General features: G+C 33.1%; 1 protein-coding gene across 5 annotated transcripts in view; it reads right to left on the reverse strand.

Moving 5' to 3' along the window:
* Positions 1–2,745: 2,745 nt before the first annotated feature.
* Positions 2,746–23,060, reverse strand: part of LOC138327991 (E3 ubiquitin-protein ligase rnf213-alpha-like) — a 114,954-nt gene continuing 94,639 nt past the window's right edge. For 4 of the 5 annotated variants that reach the window (XM_069274538.1, XM_069274539.1, XM_069274537.1 and 1 more), the window contains 15 exons: positions 21,845–21,945; positions 20,967–21,129; positions 19,995–20,169; positions 19,161–19,258; positions 18,960–19,020; positions 18,321–18,523; positions 17,640–17,790; positions 17,394–17,477; positions 13,209–13,413; positions 12,577–12,793; positions 11,813–11,887; positions 11,169–11,369; positions 10,131–10,220; positions 8,249–8,445; positions 2,746–6,260 (listed from right to left, as the gene is read on the reverse strand). In XM_069274538.1, coding sequence (XP_069130639.1) covers positions 6,074–6,260; positions 8,249–8,445; positions 10,131–10,220; positions 11,169–11,369; positions 11,813–11,887; positions 12,577–12,793; positions 13,209–13,413; positions 17,394–17,477; positions 17,640–17,790; positions 18,321–18,523; positions 18,960–19,020; positions 19,161–19,258; positions 19,995–20,169; positions 20,967–21,129; positions 21,845–21,945 — 2,208 coding nt within the window. In that variant the 3' untranslated portion in view covers positions 2,746–6,073. Of the gene's footprint in view, positions 6,261–8,248; positions 8,446–10,130; positions 10,221–11,168; positions 11,370–11,812; positions 11,888–12,576; positions 12,794–13,208; positions 13,414–17,393; positions 17,478–17,639; positions 17,791–18,320; positions 18,524–18,959; positions 19,021–19,160; positions 19,259–19,994; positions 20,170–20,966; positions 21,130–21,844; positions 21,946–23,060 lie in introns of those variants that run through there. The other variant, XM_069274540.1, reaches the window with a different exon arrangement.

Raw genomic sequence — 23,060 nt, forward strand, 5'->3', positions numbered from 1 at the left:
GGTATATTGATTTATCTGAATGCAATTTCCTTTTGGTTTTATATATTAATTTTTAACTGCACAATAAATGACAGCTATTATGCCGATGTATGTTATTTCTCTAACAATATTGGACCCCAGGTGACGTCCATATATGGCGTCATACATGTGCCATTGGTTATTACACTTCTCGATATGTATGTAGCCTAATGTATGCCAAAAATATAACAATTATTCATTTGAAACGTCTTTGTCTGGCTGCTGCAAGAAAAGGTAATTATAATATTCGCCAAAAACTATCCTTACCATTTTATCATTGCCACCAGCATGCGTACCTGTTATATATTATTAAATTTCTAAAAAAGTAACTAGCCTACAGCTGACGCACTGAAAGGTAATAGCTAAATTAAAAGCTATTTATCAGTAGGTTTTTTAAATAGAGAATCACGCACATGTATAGTTGATACATGAGGTCAAAAGAGAAAAGGCTCAATATTTATCGAACGTTAAAATTAAAAAAACAACATAAAACTCATATTTTTTACAACAAAAACATAGAAAAATCGCAGATTGTTAATTAAATAAAAAGCTTTTGCTCATACATTTTTCAAACGTCAGAAAAGTAGACGAAATATCACAGATAGTTAATGCAATAAATGATCTTCAATGAAATCATCGGATGTGGCTTTATCGAAGCACAATCGTCAAAAACAGAAAAATCATATATGCAATATTTCATAATAATTCCGAGCAATAAATTATCTCTATTGACAATAGCAACACTTTTTGATGCTTTCATTTTCATTTTAAACAAGTATCGAAGCTATATTAAAAAACAACCAACATCAAATGTATACTTTAGAAGTAAACTACACAAAACAAGTAATGCAATTAATTATAGTTCATTATCTTTTCAAACAACAAACTATCGCGTCATGATATTTACAGCATGTCTTAACGAAAAGTCCCATGTGGTTAAGTTAGAAGTTCATTGTCATTTCTAACAACAAACCACCGCAAGTTTACTTAGCAAAGCTATATTTTGTCAAACAAATATTTTTATAAGAAGGGAAAAATTTAATTAGGGATACTTACAATAAGCGGTATACGTATATACGTATTGAAAGGGGAGCGACCATTAATTCTCAAAACATTTTCTATTTTTTGTGTTCTTGAATATTGAATTTAAAATAAACTCATACTACCGTAATTTGCATGCTAGAAGATTAGCGTGTCAATAAACATATCATGATCTCAGGAAGGTTCTCAATCGAATACAAACGATCATTGCGTAACTGTCGTGTATATTATACGTGTGTCACATGGTGTTCTGTGTGATACCTGGGTAACGGGTAGGATTATACGGTTAACGTTATAGTTTGTTTGTATATTATACGTGTGTCACAGTGTGTTCTGTGTGATACCTGGGTAACGGGTATGATTATACGGTTAACGTTACAGTTTGTTTCATCGTTCAACGTTTGATTAATAATATGAGATTAGAAGTGGAGAGAATTACAATGTGTTATATAACATATGAAAAATAGATGCAAAAGAGAAATCATGGAATGTTTTATGAATAATGATCGCCCCCTTTCAATGCGTATCCGTATACTATACAGCTTATTGTAAGTATCCCTATTGCATGCAATTGTTCAGTATCTCTACAAACAAAAAAACTATCACAAATGGTTTTAATTAATGTATACATTCATAAAAGTTGTCTTATATCATAAAAGCTATACATTCATAAAAGTTGTCTTATATTATATCATAAAAGCTATATAATTCCAAACAACAAAAGATATCTTATAAAAATGTAACATTGTTCAATTAAATGCAATAGTTCATTATGGTTTCAAACAAACTATTACATTTTCATATATCTGAATTTTGTTGTTAACGAAATGTATAAAGGAGGCAAATCACACACACTGAAAACAATGACTGATATTTTGAAATAACAAACTAGCGCAGATGACTTACCAAATCTAATATTTGTTAGATAGCAAAACAATAATATTCGAAAAACAAATTTGCAATAGCGCATTATCTTTTCAAACAACCAACTATCGCATTATATTTTATGAAAACAACACTATTTATCAATCAACTCACACAGGTAGTGATGCATTTCCAAACAACAGACAATCACATGCTGGTTTATGACAGCTATACTGTAAACCAACTTATTCTCGAGTGCGATCAAATTTCGTGGGCAAGTAGAAATCGCTAAAAAAGTAAACATACAGTAGAACATGATGATTTTAAATCGCGAAATTGTAGTCGTTAGGTATGGGATCGCGAAATTGTAGTCGTTAGGTATGGGATCGCGAAATTGTAGTCGTTAGGTATGGGATCGCGAAATTGTAGTCGTTAGGTATGGGATCGCGAAATTGTAGTCGTTAGGTATACGAAAGAAAATATGATATAAAAAGGAATGACGTGATACAAAAAGGAACGACTTGATATAAAAAGGGATGGGAAATGATATAAAAAGGAATGACATGATATAAAAAGTATAAAAAATATATCAAGCTCACCTCTTTAAAAAACATTCTAGGGTATATGTAGAACGAATATACGTACATGTACCTGGCCTACATGGTGCCTATTTGTCCGAATGGAGAACTGCCTCAGAAAATCACTCGGGTACAATTTTCTATACTTTTTCGTAGGATTCCAATTATTTTATGGGTATACATGCATTTACATATCATTTTTGTCCAAAACAAATATAATGACCATTCTTATATCTACCCGCACGGTTACCCCAAGACGTCTATTTCACAATTTGTAGACTTGCCGTATAATTTTCCTTTGATAAGACCATCAAATATATGTGTAAAAATAAAGTCTCCTTGTCTAAGTTTTATTGCCTAGTAGGTAAGTGATATAAAACAAGTACGATAAAATACACACGTATGCATAATCATTTCTTTGCTCCATTAGCAGTAATAGATACCACTTGTAGCTCTAAAGACGACACCATTATCTTTCTAAAAGTCTTTTGAGCTACAATATTGCAGCTAGGGTTATATTGATTTATACATTGATTTATCAAAGCTTCCTAAAGTATACTAAAACGTCAAAAGAAAGTATATGTGATGGAAATAAGAAATACAATTGTTTATTACTTTTCAAATAGAAAACTATTTCATGATGATTTATTTTTTCAATAAAAAATGATGGTTAACGCAAAAATTCATATTTTTTTTTCAAACAGCAAAGAAGCGCATGTTTACATATCAAATCTGTGATACTCGTTTAACATCAAGAGTTCAAAAATGCTTAAATAACATATACTACACATATATAGACATGATGAATATAGAAAAAAATCTTGATAATAATTATTATGATAAAATCACAATACAAATTGTTAATTCAATATTATCGATATGATATACATCAACAGTTTTTTTACCTTGAATCTATAAGATAGAAAATCTATGCTTATGAAACTGAGATTGCTTCTTATGTGGCTACGAGACACGACGTGTACAAAATTTTGAAAAGTGCAAGGTGTAATATATTTGTCATTCGTAAGTAACGAATCGTTATTTACCATTTGTTGCACTTGCACTAAACTTGTTCTAAATATAAGAATACTTACAATGCATTATGATAATAACTTTTCGTTACAGATATTATGAACAGTACTTATGCACACTGCATAGTTATTATGATAATGACACGTTACAGATAATAATAAATATAAACTTCGCGAATTTTAAACATTTGATTTAAACATATTTTAATTTTATCGAATATATACCATAGGGTCGGGCACAAACTGTCAAACTTATTTTATGCCCTCTCCAAATACAATTTAATAAATATATACACAAGATGATAATATATTTCCTTATGTACAATTTGGAGAGGGAGAGATAGATGGAGAACGAATTGTAGACATTTTCCGATGCTGACAGCAGAAAAATAAACAGTTCGATGCTTTCAGCTGTTTCAAATGTCTATCACATCCCGTGCCATATTTTTGTTCGTTCTCCTCTCACTCCAAGCTTTCATAATATACGTTTCTCTTTTACCGTCAGCATCGGAAAATATTATTGTACAATTAATGTCATGTGTAATAATAAAGAGAAGGCAAGGACAATTGGATTTTAATGTTCAAAATCTATTTGTATCAATAATGAAATTTTGGGTGCTTTGGCATATGAGTGTATTTTCACCATTTCAAACATAAGGATATATAAACACACTTAATATTTACACTTTGCATTTAACCTTTATACATAACACATATCTTATGAACGCTTGGAATCTTTCTCTTAACATGATGATTTTGATTCTGGTTAGATATTTTTATAGATGATATACATCCCTATAAACCAGAACGTATGTAAATATTGTACACCTTCTGACAGTATTTACATGAGAATGTGATTGCATCGTTCTGTATATATATTCTTGTAGCAAAAAAAGTAAGTGGACGTGAATGTTATATCATACTGATACGTGTATATAAAAAATCAATGAGGTATTTACATACGCAAGTAATTTGTATATGGCAATATCACATGTATTTGTATGTACAAAATGATAAAACAAAAAAAAACAAAAAAAAAAATACACAGAAAGTATCTATTTAAACACGAGTGATAATAATTATAATAAAATACATACAATATTTTGTTATTATGTTTATAACATCCTACACATATAATGATAATAATAAAGTTCGCGAAAATTTAAACATTATGATACATACAGCCTATATATATATATACGATGCGTTTTAACTATATACATTACAAATATTCAATAAAACTATGAATCTGTAAAACATGATAATTTTAAGTCTGAAAAATAGATTTATAGATGATATACACTCCTATAAATAATTACTTCTCATGGAATGTTATAGACTAAGTCATTTGATATATTCTTCTAAGCGGACGGAAATGATACATACATGTAATACTGATATGCGATGAAAAAAGTGGTATTACGGGTAAGTATTGTACATGTGCATAATATACATAGACATGATAAAACAGGGATATACATATCAATTACCTGTTTAAACACGAGTGACAATAATTAAACTTAAATACATATGGTATTTGTATTATAGAATCTATTTCAAAATGTTAACTTTTGTAAACTTTTATAACCATTATCAAGACACTATGACTCAAGCGTCTCTTTTCCTTCCAAATAACATTACAGAAACCATGTATAAACCTTAGATGTGAACATGAAATAAAGGCATATTGTACTCATAATACACAAATAAACGCAAATAATCTAAACATCCTTGTACGTATTTTGACTGGTGAATAATTGATACTAATAAATTCAATATTGATTTATTTATATAAAGGTGTAATGACATCAACACGCAACGAAACAGTGTGGTAAAATTAATTAAATAGAATAAAAAGTATTAAACATAAACAGACTTTCTCCATCGGTAACTTGATATAAAGGAAATCTGAGATATTTATATGAAAATAACGAACATAATTAAAATTAACAAAAAGTCGCAAAGAGCAATATCTTAGTTTCCATGGCAAAGATGCAACCTAATCAATTGACAATAAAACAAAATGACCCAATACAATCTTAAAACACATTATATACATTGTAATATGATACATAGGTGTTGAACGATTTCATTATAGGGGCAATAGGTTGTTATTCAAAATCATTCTGTTATCTAAAAAACACTACCTAAACCATAATACTAAATATAGAAAAATACAAATTCAAAAAACATCAGAAGGGTTTAATACAGTTTTGAAATAAAAACATAGCTGTATACTTCTCCTTATACAGATATTTGGTGGATATGTCATTTATATAATGATGTATTGATGCGCAAATATACAGCATTCTAATAAGTAACCCAAAATTGTTCATATTAATGATGCATTTACATATGTAGAAATTGTTCACAAAACATGTCAAAACACAATGGTTCTACTATGAAGAAAAATCGTTTTAGCAATGGTGAATACGTTTGTTTGTTAATTTGAAGAAGAAAAAAATGAAATTGAAAATAATGTCCAGTATATAAGGTACATAGCAAAACTATAATACTGCATTTACAACAGACATTGCATGTTTATTTGTCTGATTGGAACCACTCCATAGCCACACCCCAGGCAGATACAGCCATGGTTCCCTGGATTTCCGGAGGGAAGTTCAAGATGTCCTCATCATCCTCGTCTAATAACGTAATGCCTGCATTTCGTAATTGTGTTTCGTCATAAATCGGTGCAGACATATGGCCGTATAAGATGTTGAATACGCTGGAAAATAATAGTCAAAAGTTAATCAATATTTTAGAGAGGTTTTCTGATTTGTCACCTTTTCTTACAGACATGTTTTCAAATGAACACACACCATTGTATAAATCAGATCACCGGTGTGGATCCCTTTCCCCTTTGATGTTCTCTGAGGTTTACTGATGTCATCATTTAGGTCGTTAACAATATCATACACTGGTCTGAACAAGTGTCGTGATTCCAGATTATTCAGCAGTGATATTTAGAACATTAATACCACAATATTGTGATAAGATATATTGATGACACTCTAACCCATTATTATATGTTTTTGTAACTAGAGGACCATGCGGTAGATTAGCCGTTGGCTAAGCATGCTTATCCTCAGTAAATAAAATTTATTATTATTATTATTATAGATTCTGAAAGTTACATATGCCGTAATTTTCATACTTACAAAAATCAAGAAGAGCTTTTGATATGTTATTCATTACCAAAGATTACCAACATTTTGATAATTACAATGACACTTACAATACATAGGTTTTAATTTTACACAGACAAATAAGAGCCAAAAATGAATTTAGGCAGTACTGCCAAACATCATGTAATATTTACATGTTGTAGTCTACAATTTTACTGCATATTTTACAGTATTGTTAGTTATTATAAAGTAACTTCTGCGGATGTTTTTCTCTCAAACATACGCAAAGCATAAAAAAGAACATTTACAGTGCAAAATTTCTATGTTCTAAGTAATGTGTATCAGGCATGATACATTTTGTCCGTTCCTTAGATTGATTTTCACAGCTTAATTCATCAAAGCGTATGGTATGCTAAAGATTACTGAAGACATTATAATATGCAAAAGCTGAAGGCGATATAGGTTTCAAAGGTGTACGTTGAGCTAGGTTAGATTCCTCTGCTGAGGGCGATATGAATGTTCATGGTATACTTTGAGCTGGGTTAGATTCCTCCGCTGAGGGCGATATGAATGTTCATGGTAGGTTAGATTCTTCCGCTGAGGGCGATATGAATGTTCATGGTATACTTTGAGCTAGGTTAGATTCCTCCGCTGAGGGCAATATGAATGTTCATAGTATACTTTGAGCTAGGTTAGATTCTTCCGCTGAGGGCGATATGAATGTTCATGGTAGGTTAGATTCCTCTGCTGAGGGCGATATGAATGTTCATGGTTGGTTAGATTCCTCTGCTGAGGGCGATATGAATGTTCATGGTATACTTTGAGCTAGGTTAGATTCCTCCGCTGAGGGCAATATGAATGTTCATAGTATACTTTGAGCTAGGTTAGATTTTTCCGCTGAGGGCGATATGAAAGTTCATGGTAGGTTAGATTCTTCCGCTGAGGGCGATATGAATGTTCATGGTATACTTTGAGCTAGGTTAAATTCCTCCGCTGAGAGCGATATGAAAGTTCATGGTATACTTTGAGCTAGGTTAGATTCCTCCGCTGTGGGCGATATGGATGTTCATGGCAGGTTATATTCCTCCGCTGAGGGCGATATGAATGTTCATGGTATACTTTGAGCTAGGTTAAATTCCTCCGCTGAGGGCGATATGATAGTTCATGGTATACTTTGAGCTAGGTTAGATTCCTCCGCTGTAGGCGATATGAATGTTCATGGTAGGTTAGATTCCTCCGCTGAGGGCGATATGAATGTTCATGGTATATTTGAGCTAGGTCAGATTCCTCCGATGAGGGCGATATGAATGTTCATGGTATACCTTGAGCTAGGTTAGATTCCTCTGCCGAGGGTGCTATGAATGTTCATGGTATACTTTGAGCTAGGTTAAATTACTCAGCTGAGCGCGATATGAATGTTCATGGTATACTTTGAGCTAGGTTAGATTCTTCCACTGAGGGCGATATGAATGTTCATGGTATACTTTGATCTAGACTAAGTACTTACGGGGTAATAAAAATTATTCACTTTCTTATAGTGTCTATAGTTAAGCATACCGGTTAAAACACTTCAAACCTTTGTACTCACCTCACGCTGGTGTAATCTATTTGCTCGTCGTCAGTTTCATCATTTGGAAATCGGATCACGATACATTCGTATAGGGTTTCTATCAGCTGCCTTTGCTTGGCCTTTGTCAGAGGGCAAAAAAAGTCCTGGTATTTTTTCTTCATATTGTCATCTATTTTTGTTGTTTTATATTTCATTTCTAAACATTGGAATGCATCCTGAAAGATGAGTATTCAAGAAAATTAAAAAAATATATATTTTCAGTAACTGCAGGAAAACAACTTAATGTGCCTTTTAAACGTTTTGTCCAGTGCGGAATTTTGCGAAGCATACTGTGTGTGCGTGTGTGTGATATATACACGAGAGTGAGGTTGTTGCGAAGCATACTGTGTGCGTGTGTGTGATATATACACAAGAGTGAGGTTGTTGAGAAGCATACTGTGTGCGTGTGTGTGATATATACACGAGAGTGAGGTTGTTGAGAAGCATACTGTGTGCGTGTGTGTGATATATACACGAGAGTGAGGTTGTTGAGAAGCATACTGTGTGCATGTGTGTGATATATACACGAGAGTGAGGTTGTTGAGAAGCATACTGTGTGCGTGTGTGTGATATATACACGAGAGTTGCGAAGCATACTGTGTGCGTGTGTGTGATATATACACGAGAGTGAGGTTGTTGAGAAGCATACTGTGTGCGTGTGTGTGATATATACACGAGAGTGAGGTTGTTGCGAAGCATACTGTGTGCGTGTGTGTGATATATACACGAGAGTGAGGTTGTTGCGAAGCATACTATGTGCGTGTGTGTGATATATACACGAGAGTGAGGTTGTTTGAGATGTATACTGTGTGCGTGTGTGTGTGATATATACACGAGAGTGAGGTTGTTGTGAGCATACTATGTGCGTGTGTGTGATATATACACGAGAGTGAGGTTGTTGAGAAGCATACTGTGTGCGTGTGTGTGATATATACACGAGAGTGAGGTTGTTGCGAAGCATACTGTGTGCGTGTGTGTGATATATACACGAGAGTGAGGTTGTTGCGAAGCATACTGTGTGCGTGTGTGTGATATATACACGAGAGTGAGGTTGTTGCGAAGCATACTGTGTGCGTGTGTGTGATATATACACAAGAGTGAGGTTGCTGCGAAGCATACTGTGTGCGTGTGTGTGATATATACACGAGAGTGAGGTTGTTGATGTTGGTATAGGTAACTGCGATATTGTTTGAAAAGGAGTGCGTGTTTGTTTGGTAATTGATGGGAAAGATTTCTTTATCTTTTTCATTGATGTTTTTGTTTTCATTTTGTCGATAATTACCTCACAAAGGACATGAAGATGTGAACTAAAAGACATTTTTATTATAATTTTAAAATCGTACAAAGCCACATACAGATCACAGACCTAATAAGTCCTAGTACTTTACCATGAGATTTGTAACTCAGTGGCCATTTAAATTCTTACACTTGCCTAAAACTATTTTATCTAGGGCCCAATCAAATAAATGCTTTCACATAGACCACTGTGTTAAAGTTTTGTAATGAATTATCAAAATAGCTAAATATTATATAAATACTAAAGTTATCAAAATTGATATTTTGAACCTAAATTTCAATATGAATTTCGAAATGGATATCATTGTTAGTACGGATAATTACCTGTCAGATACATTTCTATTTTAGAAATTCATTATTAATTAACCAACTATTGGCGGGGTCAAAATGTTTTTATGTAAAATAATGATTTGTATTTTGTACAAAGGCTATTAAAAGCATTATCCTGGTTTGACATAAAGAATCAATACAATATAGTCATGGTAGTTTTTTCGTTCCTGACGTTAAAATAACAACATACCACGTGTTGTTATCGATTGCTTACTGATAACTAGTTATTACAAACCTGGTGACTTTGCAGGAGAAGGTCGTCTTTTTTCATTGAAAGCGCAAGCCAAAGTGACGGCACATGTTTGAACCTGCACGAAAGTTCAACCTAAAGCAAGAGAAAATCATCGTGATGGCAATCAGTTGAAATGACATATAGATATTTCGTGCAATATCTTTGTGGAATATCTTAGTCACAGTATACAGTAGTGGCTAACAATTAAGGCAATACAGCGAACTTCATAGTTGAAGTTTCCGAACAATGATGACTTAAGCCTTTTTTTTATCCCTATGACCTTGATTGAATGTCAAGGATATTTATTTGAATATATTTATTAGCCCGTCATTTTTGCGTGCTACAGACTCAATATTAGGTCTCTTAGTTACTCACAAGAAGTCGCCCAAAGAATTTAGCTTATATGACCCCTGTGACCTTGAATGTTGGTCAATGTCATTTATTTTAACAATTGTGGTAGTCCTTTATTCCAGCATGCAACAGGTCCTATACCAGGTATTTAGGTCGCTTATATTAGTTATTTACCATAAATCGTTTAAAGAATCTAGTCTTTTTGATCCCTAAGGATCTTTATTTGAACAAACTTGGTAGCTTTTCATATCAGCATGCTACATACCTACATGTAATATCAGTACCCGTGGCTTTTCGGTTACTGAGAAGACTTCGCTTATATGACAAAAATACGAACGGCGCAAGGCGGACGGTAGGCAACGACGGACGAAGCATGATGATTATATTATGTGACCTAGCTTTAAGGTCAGACGACCTAAAATATTAATGGTCACATATTGACGAATATTTCCAATAATCAACATTATCAACAATTTTTAACATTCAGCGACAATAACGAATCTATGATGTGTTTGATTTGATTTGATTTTTCTAAGAAGATGTAACTCAGGGATATGACACAAGGTCAATCTCATCTAAACTTGTAGACGGAAGGTTTGTGTCACCCAGTTTGGTGCTGAAAACCTATTTTAAACACATAATATTTGTCAACATATTTGTACGACGACGTATATAAAATATAATACAAACCTGTTGTCCTAATTCGGTGTCAGACATCCGCAATGTCTTTGTCATGAAATCGAAGAGTGACCGATCCGGATTGTCGGTTTGCTCTGGTAGACAACACAGCAAACTAATCGTCATGTCGAGATTGTCCAGGGCTTGATAGAGCTGTGGGAGGGAATGGAAATCATCTAACACCTTCTTCTTTAACGTCTCAGTCATGGGAACCTGAAGCAGACGGAAACGAAGGATTTTGTTTAAAAAGTATCACATTAGCTTTCCAAACTACTATTTAGCAATGACGAGGTAACCATTCGTGCTTTCTAAATGATACAGGAATCAAAAGGACATAAACTACTGCTGACCTCTCAATTATTGAAACAAAATACCCACTTTTTATATTTTGCAGTAAGTCAAAATGAATATACAGCGTACGAATATTTCTAGTGAAGCATATTGTGTACGTTTTGACTAGTAGCGATTATAACTAATCTAATATTAAGGACAACCTTCGGACGACGGCTGATGTAAATACATCTTCATGTTATTATTGGTCGAATGATTAATCAATCAAACTTATCAATCAAAATACCTGGCGTGCAACTTTTGTCAATGGTAGGTAATTCATAAAAAAAGTATGCAATAGTTTACACGATGTAAATCCTCCTTACCTGCGGTATCACTTCCGTCAGATGGCGATATGACCATGTTTCAGCTGTCTCCGATCTGTACATCATTGTTGGAATCTAAAAGAAAAGAGTCCGAGTATGCTTCACATATAACAAGGGACCCAGATACAAATGCGATAAATATAATTTATTTCTCTATAGGTGTTTAGAGATAACACAATGAATTTACGTTATCTCTTTTATAAAAGTTTTGTTGCCACTTGAATGCGTTTAACTACTTATATATACTATGGTAAGGCATCACCTGAAACCCACGAGTCACCTCTCTACATTTGTAACACAAACATAGAGCGCGGGTGACTCGTAGGTTTCCAACAATGGTAGTTAAGGTAAATCTTGAGGTTCTGCACATTTCATTAATTCACTTTCTCAGCATTTCCCGAATTATTTAGGAATCCAACTTCTGATCAAACTCAAAAAGCTATAATTATCAAGACACTCACTAGCTCTACATTACGGAACAAATATATGAAATAAAGTGTTCCACCTGAAATAAGTTTACGAGACACAAACGTTCAAAGTGATGAATAACGGTTGTAAAACTTATGAATGCAAATTTTATGGGATATACGGACTTTAAAATGTTCTAAATTATGAAGGAACATAACAGCAATACATTTGCTAAAAAGGAATATACTATTACCACATATATCGATTTCATTGACAATACTTAGGCATCTTATGTTAGTGCGTTGGTAGCACTATCTATATATCATTGATAATAAAATAATTTATTTGGAACATACGGATTTGATGGCAATCCTTGAACGCCCGCTGATGAATCGGTCCGTCAATTGTCTTTCGATGCCATCCTTGTCATATTCAAACCTTTGTCCTTTTTCTGCGTCGATTTCATATTTGCAATTTGACAAAATCAGCGGCAGAAGGTGAACATTCTTATCCACAGTGATGACGTTAGCGCGAGAAACGTCTTTGGGCAAAACGAGAGGGATGTCTTCAAGCCTGAAAATCACCAAGGACGTAGTGGTTTGCAAATAAATTTCTTGTTTGACAAGAGAACAATGTATGTGACATAATGACAACTAGTTCACATTTTGGTTTTGTGATATATGCTACGTACCCATTTTTCATAGACCAACTTCATATTCTCATCAATCAAAGAAATGAAGATACCAATATTACCTATTATGTTATATCAATTGTACTGGAAATCAATAATTTCGATGCATCTTTTCAGGCAGATTTTTATGTATAGTTCTCAGATTGAGTTTGAGAACTGAAAACCACGAATCACCATCTACGCAACTCATTTCAAAACATATGATATCTGATATAATGATTACATACTATTAGGAACATTCGACTTATAATAGTCTCTTCTAATAGAGTATCTGAAGAAATAAGACATTCTTTTTACCGAAATTCAAAAATTCGGCAGTATTCCTGCAGAAAATCGTTTTGTGTCCTGATGAGAAATTCCGCAAGGACAAAAGCACAAAGTCCCTGTCCATCAAAGGAGGGGAGAAGCATTTCTACGGGGCTTTCAGGTGTAATAGGTGACGTCCGTATCGCGGCTGGTACTATTCGTTTGATCGTGAAACCTTTCTTTTCGATGGCCAAACCTGCGAAAGAAAAGTCCATAGTTGGCTTAAGCCTAACGTCACCGTACCCCATTTGGTACAAATTTGACATATTTTTTGCGATATTTTTAATATGCATTCCTTGTGATTCAATGTTTGTCAGTTTCTGACAAGGACTGCCTCTGGGGTGTACGTCCACAATAAAAAAATTATCGTCGTAACTGCAAGCTAAAAATAGACCGGTTTTATTCCTCACTACGTCACTTCCGGTTTTGATATGTACAGCGAGCGGACCCCTTTTGGTACACGGGACGTTTTGCTTTGAGATTCTCGATTTATATGCTGAAATTTTAATTTATGCACTTTGATGGAAAGGTATGGTATTCATTCATCATTCTGTGTGACTGTCTTTGATATTTACCGACGATTATTTAAAAAGTACTGCCATTCAAAACACTACCTAAATCTGGCGAGTCATTTCCCGTATTTTTCAATGAAATTGTAAGACGGTTTGGTGTTACAATTGAAATATGAGGAATATCCACTACACTTCTTCATATAAACTGATTTAAAATAGAACATACCTCTTTCAGAATATTCTGCAATCTATAATCCCGGTAAATACCAATTTTCAAAACTTTTTAAGATATGTTATCAAAACGAAACAAGCACCTGCTCATTTGCATATAAAATTTGAAATAACATGCCTAAACAGTCCATATTATAACTAGGCCTATAATATAGATCTATCCAGTATCCATTCTCCAAATGAAGCATTAGAAATATAGCAAATAGAACATAATTATAAGATATGGTATCTTGTTTTAAAGATTTTATTAATTGTACCATGTAGTGTACATTACATATTGTGAAAAAGAGCTTGTTCAGAACTGTTTGTATGTAAAATGTATATAACCTTATAATGTGCATGTATTTAATTTGAATAAGACTTCATTTAGCCCTCAATACACAGCTAATGCATAATAGTACATACTTGCTGAAAATCTTGTTATGCAACTGTATCTTGAGGTTGAGTACTTGTTAATAAATGTTATTTATATGAAAAATTAAACAAAATCATAGATACATGTAGGTATATTGGGTAATTAAAAATGTTTTTATGTATTATGTATGTATGATATTTAAAAATAATTTTATAAATAACATTACAAAATGAATTTATACACTCTTCTGTTTTAATTTTTTACAACTCAATTTTGTTATAATCTTCCATTTTTTATTTTAAAAGGTTTGCATTACAAAACATTACATATTTAAATTTTCCCATATCAATTTATTAAAAGGATTCAAATACATGTAAATCATGTATAATCATTTTATAGCATACATTGATACTTTTATGGTAAAACAAATACCATTTTATTCAATTACTGGGTATATATAAATCACCAATGACTAGATATCCTTCCTTCTGTTAACTTATTATATGTAATTAATTATCTACATGTAAATCATTTTTACCTGGGAGTTTATCTGTAAAATGGTAAAATTATACAGGAAATGATATATATAAATATATCCTGTCCATTTTTACTGGAAGACCACAAATAAGAGGTTAAGAAAAGTCCTCATAATGGTCACGTCAATGCAATAATATTGTATTTTTACCTGTACATGGTGCATTTTGTTCCCTATAGAACAAAGATACCCTATAATCAATAGCTCTGTATCTGGTATAATTTTTCATGTCTAATTTTCTATTTTGTTTATGTTGCAGGTATGGAAACCCCCATAATATAAGAAGAATTTCTTGAGGCTACACATACCTTTTCAGGCTTTTCTATATGTAAAAACCAGACAGTATTAAATGCATGGAAACCATAATATTTTTTATTATTTCCTGAGTTCATCATCTGTTACAAAATTTCTTTTGTTCATTGGAAAACTGCAGCATTCAGCATTTAGCACAATAATTTTGGAACATATTGCCATATGCAAACCTATATGAAGACGTGAATGTCTCAGAAAATGGTTTTACTGTGAAATTAAGTATGATTTTTAAGAAAAAAGATTTAGTTTATAACTGGAATTGCCCTAATTATGCTTGTTAAATTACAGCACTCATTAATATATCAATTTGTTCTTTCTTTAAAGTTATAATACTGGGAATCACAAGATAGAGTATGCATGGTAATAGTATAGGTACAGGCAATATATACCTGGTACATGTACATTTATACTTGTAGGTACTAGGTAATACCTGCAGGTTCACTGTATAAATGTATATTTAGTTCATTAGTGGATAAAAATGGATGCAATAGGGCCTAAGGAGGTAGTACAGGTTCATTTAAACACAACAATACTGAACACACAATTACAATTCTTACAATTTCTTCTTACAAGTTACAGATGAAAATAAATGATCCACGTTTGTTCAATTCAGGATCACTTGCAATTGGAATATGAATTATCTATACATGCATGTGTATACATGGCCTCACATTGATATTAGTTTTGATGCTATGCACTGACCATATTTTGGTTGGTATATCAATATTGATTCCTAAACACAGTTTTCAGAAATGCAGAATTTGTCATACCTGTTTAAGAATTTTTATATCTATATATTATATTTTATAACATTGCAACTTTAAATCAAGAATACAACAACCCTTTTAATGTAAATAGAAAAGATGGAGAGAGAGAATAAATGAAATATTTGTGAGCAATGTCTTCTATATAATGAAAGATCTAGGATGTACATGTAAGTTCAATGTTATATTTTTTCCATGACTGCATGTGACTTTAAATCCCCATGGTGATTCTCAACACTGATCCAGTTTATTGCTGTTTGTGTAATTAACTCTATTAACAATGAAATAGTATTTGCCTGCAAGTCTGGATTAAGTCATTTTATAATTTTGAGGAACCACCTTAAAAAAATCTACTGAGTATTACTGCTTACATTACTTAGTTACATGTATCTGTACTGAGTACATTTGTATGTCATTGTCTTGGGGAAATGTCACTGGTCTGTTGTTTGATTATCACATTTTATTTAAGACAAAAATTCATATGGTGTACATGTAGGTTATCTTACAATCTTAATGATTAATAGACAGAAAGTAATAATTGACACCAACACATAATACATATCCTTGCTATAAATCCGGATCTCATTAAACCTCCAACCGAGCATCTGGCCTGGTAGATCGTTTTAGTTAGCAACGTTGAGGCATGCGCATTGGTAGTAAAAACAAAAATGGCGAAGCGGGATTTTTGAATTGCGGTGTTATACTAAGAAAAGTGGCGTATCTGCGCTAATAAAAGAGGTATCGTTATGGAAATGATATCCGAAGAATTTTAGTGATATAGAGATTCATTTAATGCGTTTACTTTAGATGAAAACGGATAACAATGTAGCATAAAATAGCCGTCGAATGGCTCAACGGCACCCACTGCTAACATTTACGGCCATTTCGCCCATTTCGATGTAGGCGCATACGAATATAATCTAGACGATCGAAGTCAAATTTGAGCTTAAATTGTCATTTTATACTTGTATTTTCATATCACAATAGTATAAATAACAAAACACAGTAACTAGGATTTTAGAGGGGAAAACCCTAATTTTGTACCAAAAGGGGTCGTGTACCAAATGGGGTACGGTGACGTTACGTGTTATTCGAACATCATTTTCATGGTATAAACATGGAATTTTTAGGGATTGTATATTCCATGATATCCAGAAAGGATCTGCTCGCCGAGTTGTAATGGATGTCATCAGTTAAGGTAATAGCGTCAAAATAACGTCATTTCCTGAACTAAACTTGACATGTTTTTCACACAAGAATGATAAAGTATAAATGTCGGGATGGTTCCATGCCTTTAGTTTAATTCAAATAATGTTATATGAAAAAAAATTACACCAGATGACCGGGCGGTGGGTATCGCACCATGATATAATACCTATATACATTTTTCTATTTTTTCCCCTTTCACATTAATACTAACTTTGCAAAAACAGAAGCCAACATTGAAAAGGCATTTCATATACTTACCATAGTTTTTAAGATACTCTTGCATCTTTTCCCAAACTTCGCTGCATATCAAGATCTGTTTGTTCACGCGTTCCATGTCACTATCTGTAAACAAATATATGTATGAGCGTTATTTCTATTACTTAATAAAGTAAAACGAATAAATACCATTAATCAATAAACAATGATCTCAGTAACTCAAACCTCGAGACTAATTTGACCATTCGGTATAAACAGATGGTATTAACACAACTAATTATGACATACCGTTTAACTGAACATTCAGGTCAGTAAGAAACTGTTTAATGCTTGTCTTCCCAGCTTCTACTCTATCCATGTTCCGTTTAAACATACGGAGAAGCGTTCTCTGAAGGTCTAGTATGTCTGGGAGATATCGCACTAACTCGATCATATCAAGCTGCAAACATAACAAGCAAGATAATAACTAGTCTCTTTCAGAGATTGTTTTGACCTAAAACCCCGTTACCAGTAGGGTCAATCTGATTAAAATCAGTTGTTTGATACTCCGCTGCGCGCACGAAGTTAGCGGAGTATCAAACAGCTGATTTTAATCAGATTGCAGTAGGGTAATCGTTATTTGGATATTTAAGAATCTGGCAGGGGATTAGTTGATCATTTGAAACCAACATTTATGATGCATTAACATTTTAAAAACGTTTTTAAAGACTATCAAGGTTTCCTGAAATTAAACCATAATTTTGGCAGCAAAATGCTGGCACAGAGAGGAAATCCATCGATGCAATAATTCTACGGTTCCATCGTCAATTATATAGGTCTCAACCTTTCCTTTCGGATCATGGTCTTTAAAAGACTAGACAACGGCAAAATAATTCGGACATGTAACACTATAATCTGTAATCAGTATCAACATCTTTCTCTGTATAGAATTCTGGTTCCTCAATTCTCCAACAGATAATATATTGATACCTTAGCGATGAAATTTTCTAATAATGTTCGTTTGTCTTGTGTCTCTGTCACGTTGTTACTGAGAACGTCGGCAACAAATCCCTCAACGCTAACCCTTCCGTGACGTTTCCATAAGATACAGCTTTCCTGCGCCTTATCCAAAGTAGGATTTTTATCTTTACCAAAGTCAGTTTCCAGTAAGGTCACTAGCTGTATACTTGAACCTGAATACAAGCAAATAATAGCAATAGAAACCTGAATATCAATGAAATAACGATAATAGTGAAGTAATAAAAACACTTAGTAACTATAACGAGTTTGTTACATGAAAGTTACCTCTACCGAAACGAAAGTTGTTCTGTCTGAACACATTCAGAAGCACAGTAAATTTTGTTGGTATTGCTATTGATAAATCAATGGCTTTAATTTGCTTACTTCCTTGACATAAAATATTTCAGGCATCATTAAAGTAGGATTGTTATTTGATAGTTATCATGGACGCTTATAAAATATTAAGTGAGTAATTATTGTGAAACAGATAACCTGGTATATTGGGAAATGTACTGTGTTTTGAATCAAGCATATACATATTATGTTTCATAGTTTACCATCAAAGAAAGATAAGTATATCTGAATAAAACAAGTCAAAAAGACATTTACCGGAAACGTTGGTGTCCCCTTTCATATGTTCATGGCAATCTTTTAATATTTGTCTTGAATCCTAGAAAAAACAACAACCCGCAATTCATGTTGTTAAATACACTGTAGTCTAAGAAAAGGAAGCTCGTAAAAATGATATTTCCTACGTAAGTCACTAATTTCGGAATAGGTATTTATAACAAACACGTGAAAAAACCCTACCTTGGTAATATGTATTACTACTTTCATCTGTATGTTGCTTTCCCATGTTGATCGTGCCTCTGAACTACATAAGGAACAATTATTGCCTTTAAGTGATGCTGAAAAAAATCGAAGATATTTACAATGAGAAGCAGAAAACTGGTTTCCGTGAAAAAGGGTCCTGTTCACACAACGTGACCCTTAGTCGCAGTTAATGTGGAGCATTAGATAAAGCAGCCAGATTGGCTTCTGGCATTCATTCGAGATAATGTTATCACAGTTTTTATTCAGATTTCTATACAAATGCAAAAAAACGACCTTTTTAGGTGTTACGATGATTTACAAACCTCTTTAGCTAGCTATGATAATGCTATTCAGTATCCTTCAAAAATCCTGTATACCAATTTCAACTGACATATCGGACAGGTTTGATCAGAAGTCAACAAGATCATTTTAGAATTCTAAACCTTTTAAAAAATATTATCAAGATATAAACATTCCCAAAACTCCCGTTTTCCATTTTTAGTGAGATAATTGTAAATTTTGACAACGTTAGGACCATTTGAGGTTTCTAAGGAAAATAACAAACCCAAATTGAAATTTTTTATACTTCCAACTATTTCAAAAACAATAGATTTATTAGAAACCAATTGCTGTGTACGGACAGGACGACGGACAGACACGGTGGTTACTATAAGGCTCCAGCATATCCGATGTTGTACTTGTCGACACGATTTTATATTCATAATCTTGTTTGCATCCACAATGAAAGAAAAAGAGAAAATGTTTAGTATAGACATGGGTATAGCAACAGTATGATAAAATGACAAATCTCTTCTCTAACGAACTTATTACCATTGATACATCTACGTGCGATCAGATCCAGTGTGTAATGGCAAATCAATAGTATGTCGTCATCGCTGCGGTCAAGGTTCCTGTGTAGATCATCAAGGTCTCGTCTTAAGTGCCCAACCAGGAATGTCTGTAGCTCTCCAACGGCTATTGGTGGTTTTATCATAGACAGCACAGCCTAGTTAAAAAATGCATTTTTATTACCAATTTCACAGTGAAATTCATGTATAAGGTTTTTGTGGTGAAGATATATGTGGTATCACGTTTGATATCTTTACTTAATATTGATCAATAAGAACACATAAATTACAGTACAATTCTCGTTTTGGCGGGAATACATTTTTCGAAATATTAAATAAAAAAATTATTATTACGTGCATCTTTCCTATACATTTTTCATTTTGAATTGTTGCAGCATAAATGCGTTTACATTAGATTTCTTCGAAATATGTGCCCTATGTGTAGAACTAAATAAGTAAACGGGAGAAATGCGGCTGATTGAAATACATGTTCTGGTATCAGTTGGCCTAGTGTAAATCTGTGAACAGAGCCATAAAAATGCAATGAATATAATATTCCATGTAACTTGATGAATAACAGTTATATTTTATCTCATGAGGTGAAAACTCTGATATTTTCCGCTCGTGTTTTGCACTCCTTGATAATATCAAAATTTCCATCCCATTCGATTAAATACAACTGTTATTCCTCAAGAAACAATGAATAATTCCTATACATGCATACCTAAGTGAAACAAAGAACACAAACAAAAACGATGACAATTCTTATATTCTAATGCAGCCACTACATTTTGGCTTATCCCTATGGTAATCATTGTCAGCATATCATTCACGATGTGTAAAAGATGACAAAAGTTATGGATAGGACTAAAAAAGCATAGCCTAATTTTCAATCCATCTGATATATATGCAATCAATAAAACTTCTGTATAACAATAGCTAAAACTAAACGCACCTGGGAATTCGAATTAGCACCCAGAAGAAGTGAAGCATGAGTAAAAAGTCGCAGTATCGATGACGAAACCGGAGTTAAATCTCTTACGACGCTGGAAGCTGACCGGCATTTCAGATCACCAAGTAAATGTCCCTGATCTTTTGTTGGATTAGCAATAAGTTCACTGTGAAAACCATTTCATAATATTTGTGTTATGATTAATATCATCCGATAATTAGACAATTGGACAATGAATTGTAAGTAATAAATACCAAATTTAAAGGTAATGATAAAGAAGCTATAAAAAAATCTCGATTTCAGTATTCCTACCAACTTAACTCGTCAAAACCTAGCAATGTCTTGTTTAATTGTACTTTTGCATTAGTTAGTGAAATGTTCTTACTGTTTTAAACAAATAAATAGAGAACACCAAATAATTAAAAAAATTCTTACTCGCTTCTCAAATAATTTGAAGGTGAATGCAAATTACATTCAACAAAGCATTAATTATTTTTTCACGATACAATTAAAACAGCGCTGGAATCATTTGAATATATGACGCCTTATTCATGTGACAATACTTTCAGACCACAACATTACCATTTCGAATCGACCGATGATCGTAATGCCAGCATTATCTTGTGTAATCTGATTATTTATTGTTGTTTCTAACTAATAATATAAGCGTATGTTTTGAGGAAGTACAAAATAAAGTGACGAAGTATATTTTTGCAAAAATGATTGGTAAGATTATCTCCTATGATCAAAATAGCTTTGTGTCATCATCTTCCAAGTCTTACATAAAATCCCAGTTTTGATCTCACAGTAGAAGTATCTAAATAAAGCATAATTCAATAGAGCTCTCGAAAATAATTTTACATGTATATTTATTTAGATACCTCTCGTCAAGTTTCCGATTTCCATCTTTGAACTTGTAGCCAATTCCACCAATGGCTAAACCGCAGTCTGCACATGTTAGCGTTGAGACAGGGCGACCACACTGATTTAGCAAATTGACGAAAATTACGGAGTAATTCCATGTTATACAAGGAAACATAGTTATAACAAAAGACATGCATAAATCATTTCTCGGCCGTAGTGCTTTTGGCATTGTATTATTCTTATTACAATCTAAATGAGAAGAGTTAATATAATTCAGTAGTGCTAAATAAAAACGTGTTATTTTTTGTTATTCACTTGTATATGAACTTTTTTTTACAGATATTTAACATGACGCACATCATTTAAAACGTCAAAATTCAGTCATACATCAATGAACAACAAAAATCCCAATTATTACTTTACGGCCGCATTGAGTTCTTAAAGGTAGGTATCGCCCAACCAAATAAATATTTTTTTTGTAAAATCCGGTTTACGAAAGAAAAGATAAAAAAAAATATTTAAAATACCTCAATTTAATTTCTTTATGCGTTTGAGATTGAACAAATGTGTCTTGAATACAAAATTGAAGGAAATCCTTGATTTATTACGGTGTCCGTCAGACAAAATAATATGCAAATGAAGCTGCGATGGATTGTGTTGTCAAAGTTTCGCGCATGCATATTGTTACTCACTAAAAGTAAACAAAATGGCTGAACGAAAGTGTGTGAGATAAAAACATATATATCTGAATCGGCAACAAAGTGGAGGAAATCATAATGGAATCGGTAGCACCCTATAGGATATCTATAGGAAATTGAATTCAGAGATAACATGTAGGAATATAGAAGAAACAGAAGCCATATCCCAAGCGGAACTTGCCCGGATCTGAACATCAAACATTGGGACTCGTGTAACGGCGTTGCACGTGGTGAGGTAATTTTCAACACATATGCCAGCGCACATACAGCCGCCGTCTAACTACATGTATGTTTGGTGTACTAAGCTAGCGAGCGTATGTAAGTAACATGAAGTGTTTTTGAGATTATATGATATGTATAAACAGTCCATCGCACTTCGATTTGTTATTGTTGTTTTTTAACTTAACATGCCGTGGCAAACTGTCACTGCCATCTGACTTTTTGTTGCACGCTTCTGTTTGTTGCTGCGGTCTCGTTTTGGTAAAAATACGTCATGTTCTATGCAAAGCTTGACTTCGCTCTATTTTTAGAGGAG

Source organism: Argopecten irradians, chromosome 7 (assembly GCF_041381155.1).
Source record: "Argopecten irradians isolate NY chromosome 7, Ai_NY, whole genome shotgun sequence".
Classification (NCBI taxonomy): domain Eukaryota; kingdom Metazoa; phylum Mollusca; class Bivalvia; order Pectinida; family Pectinidae; genus Argopecten; species Argopecten irradians.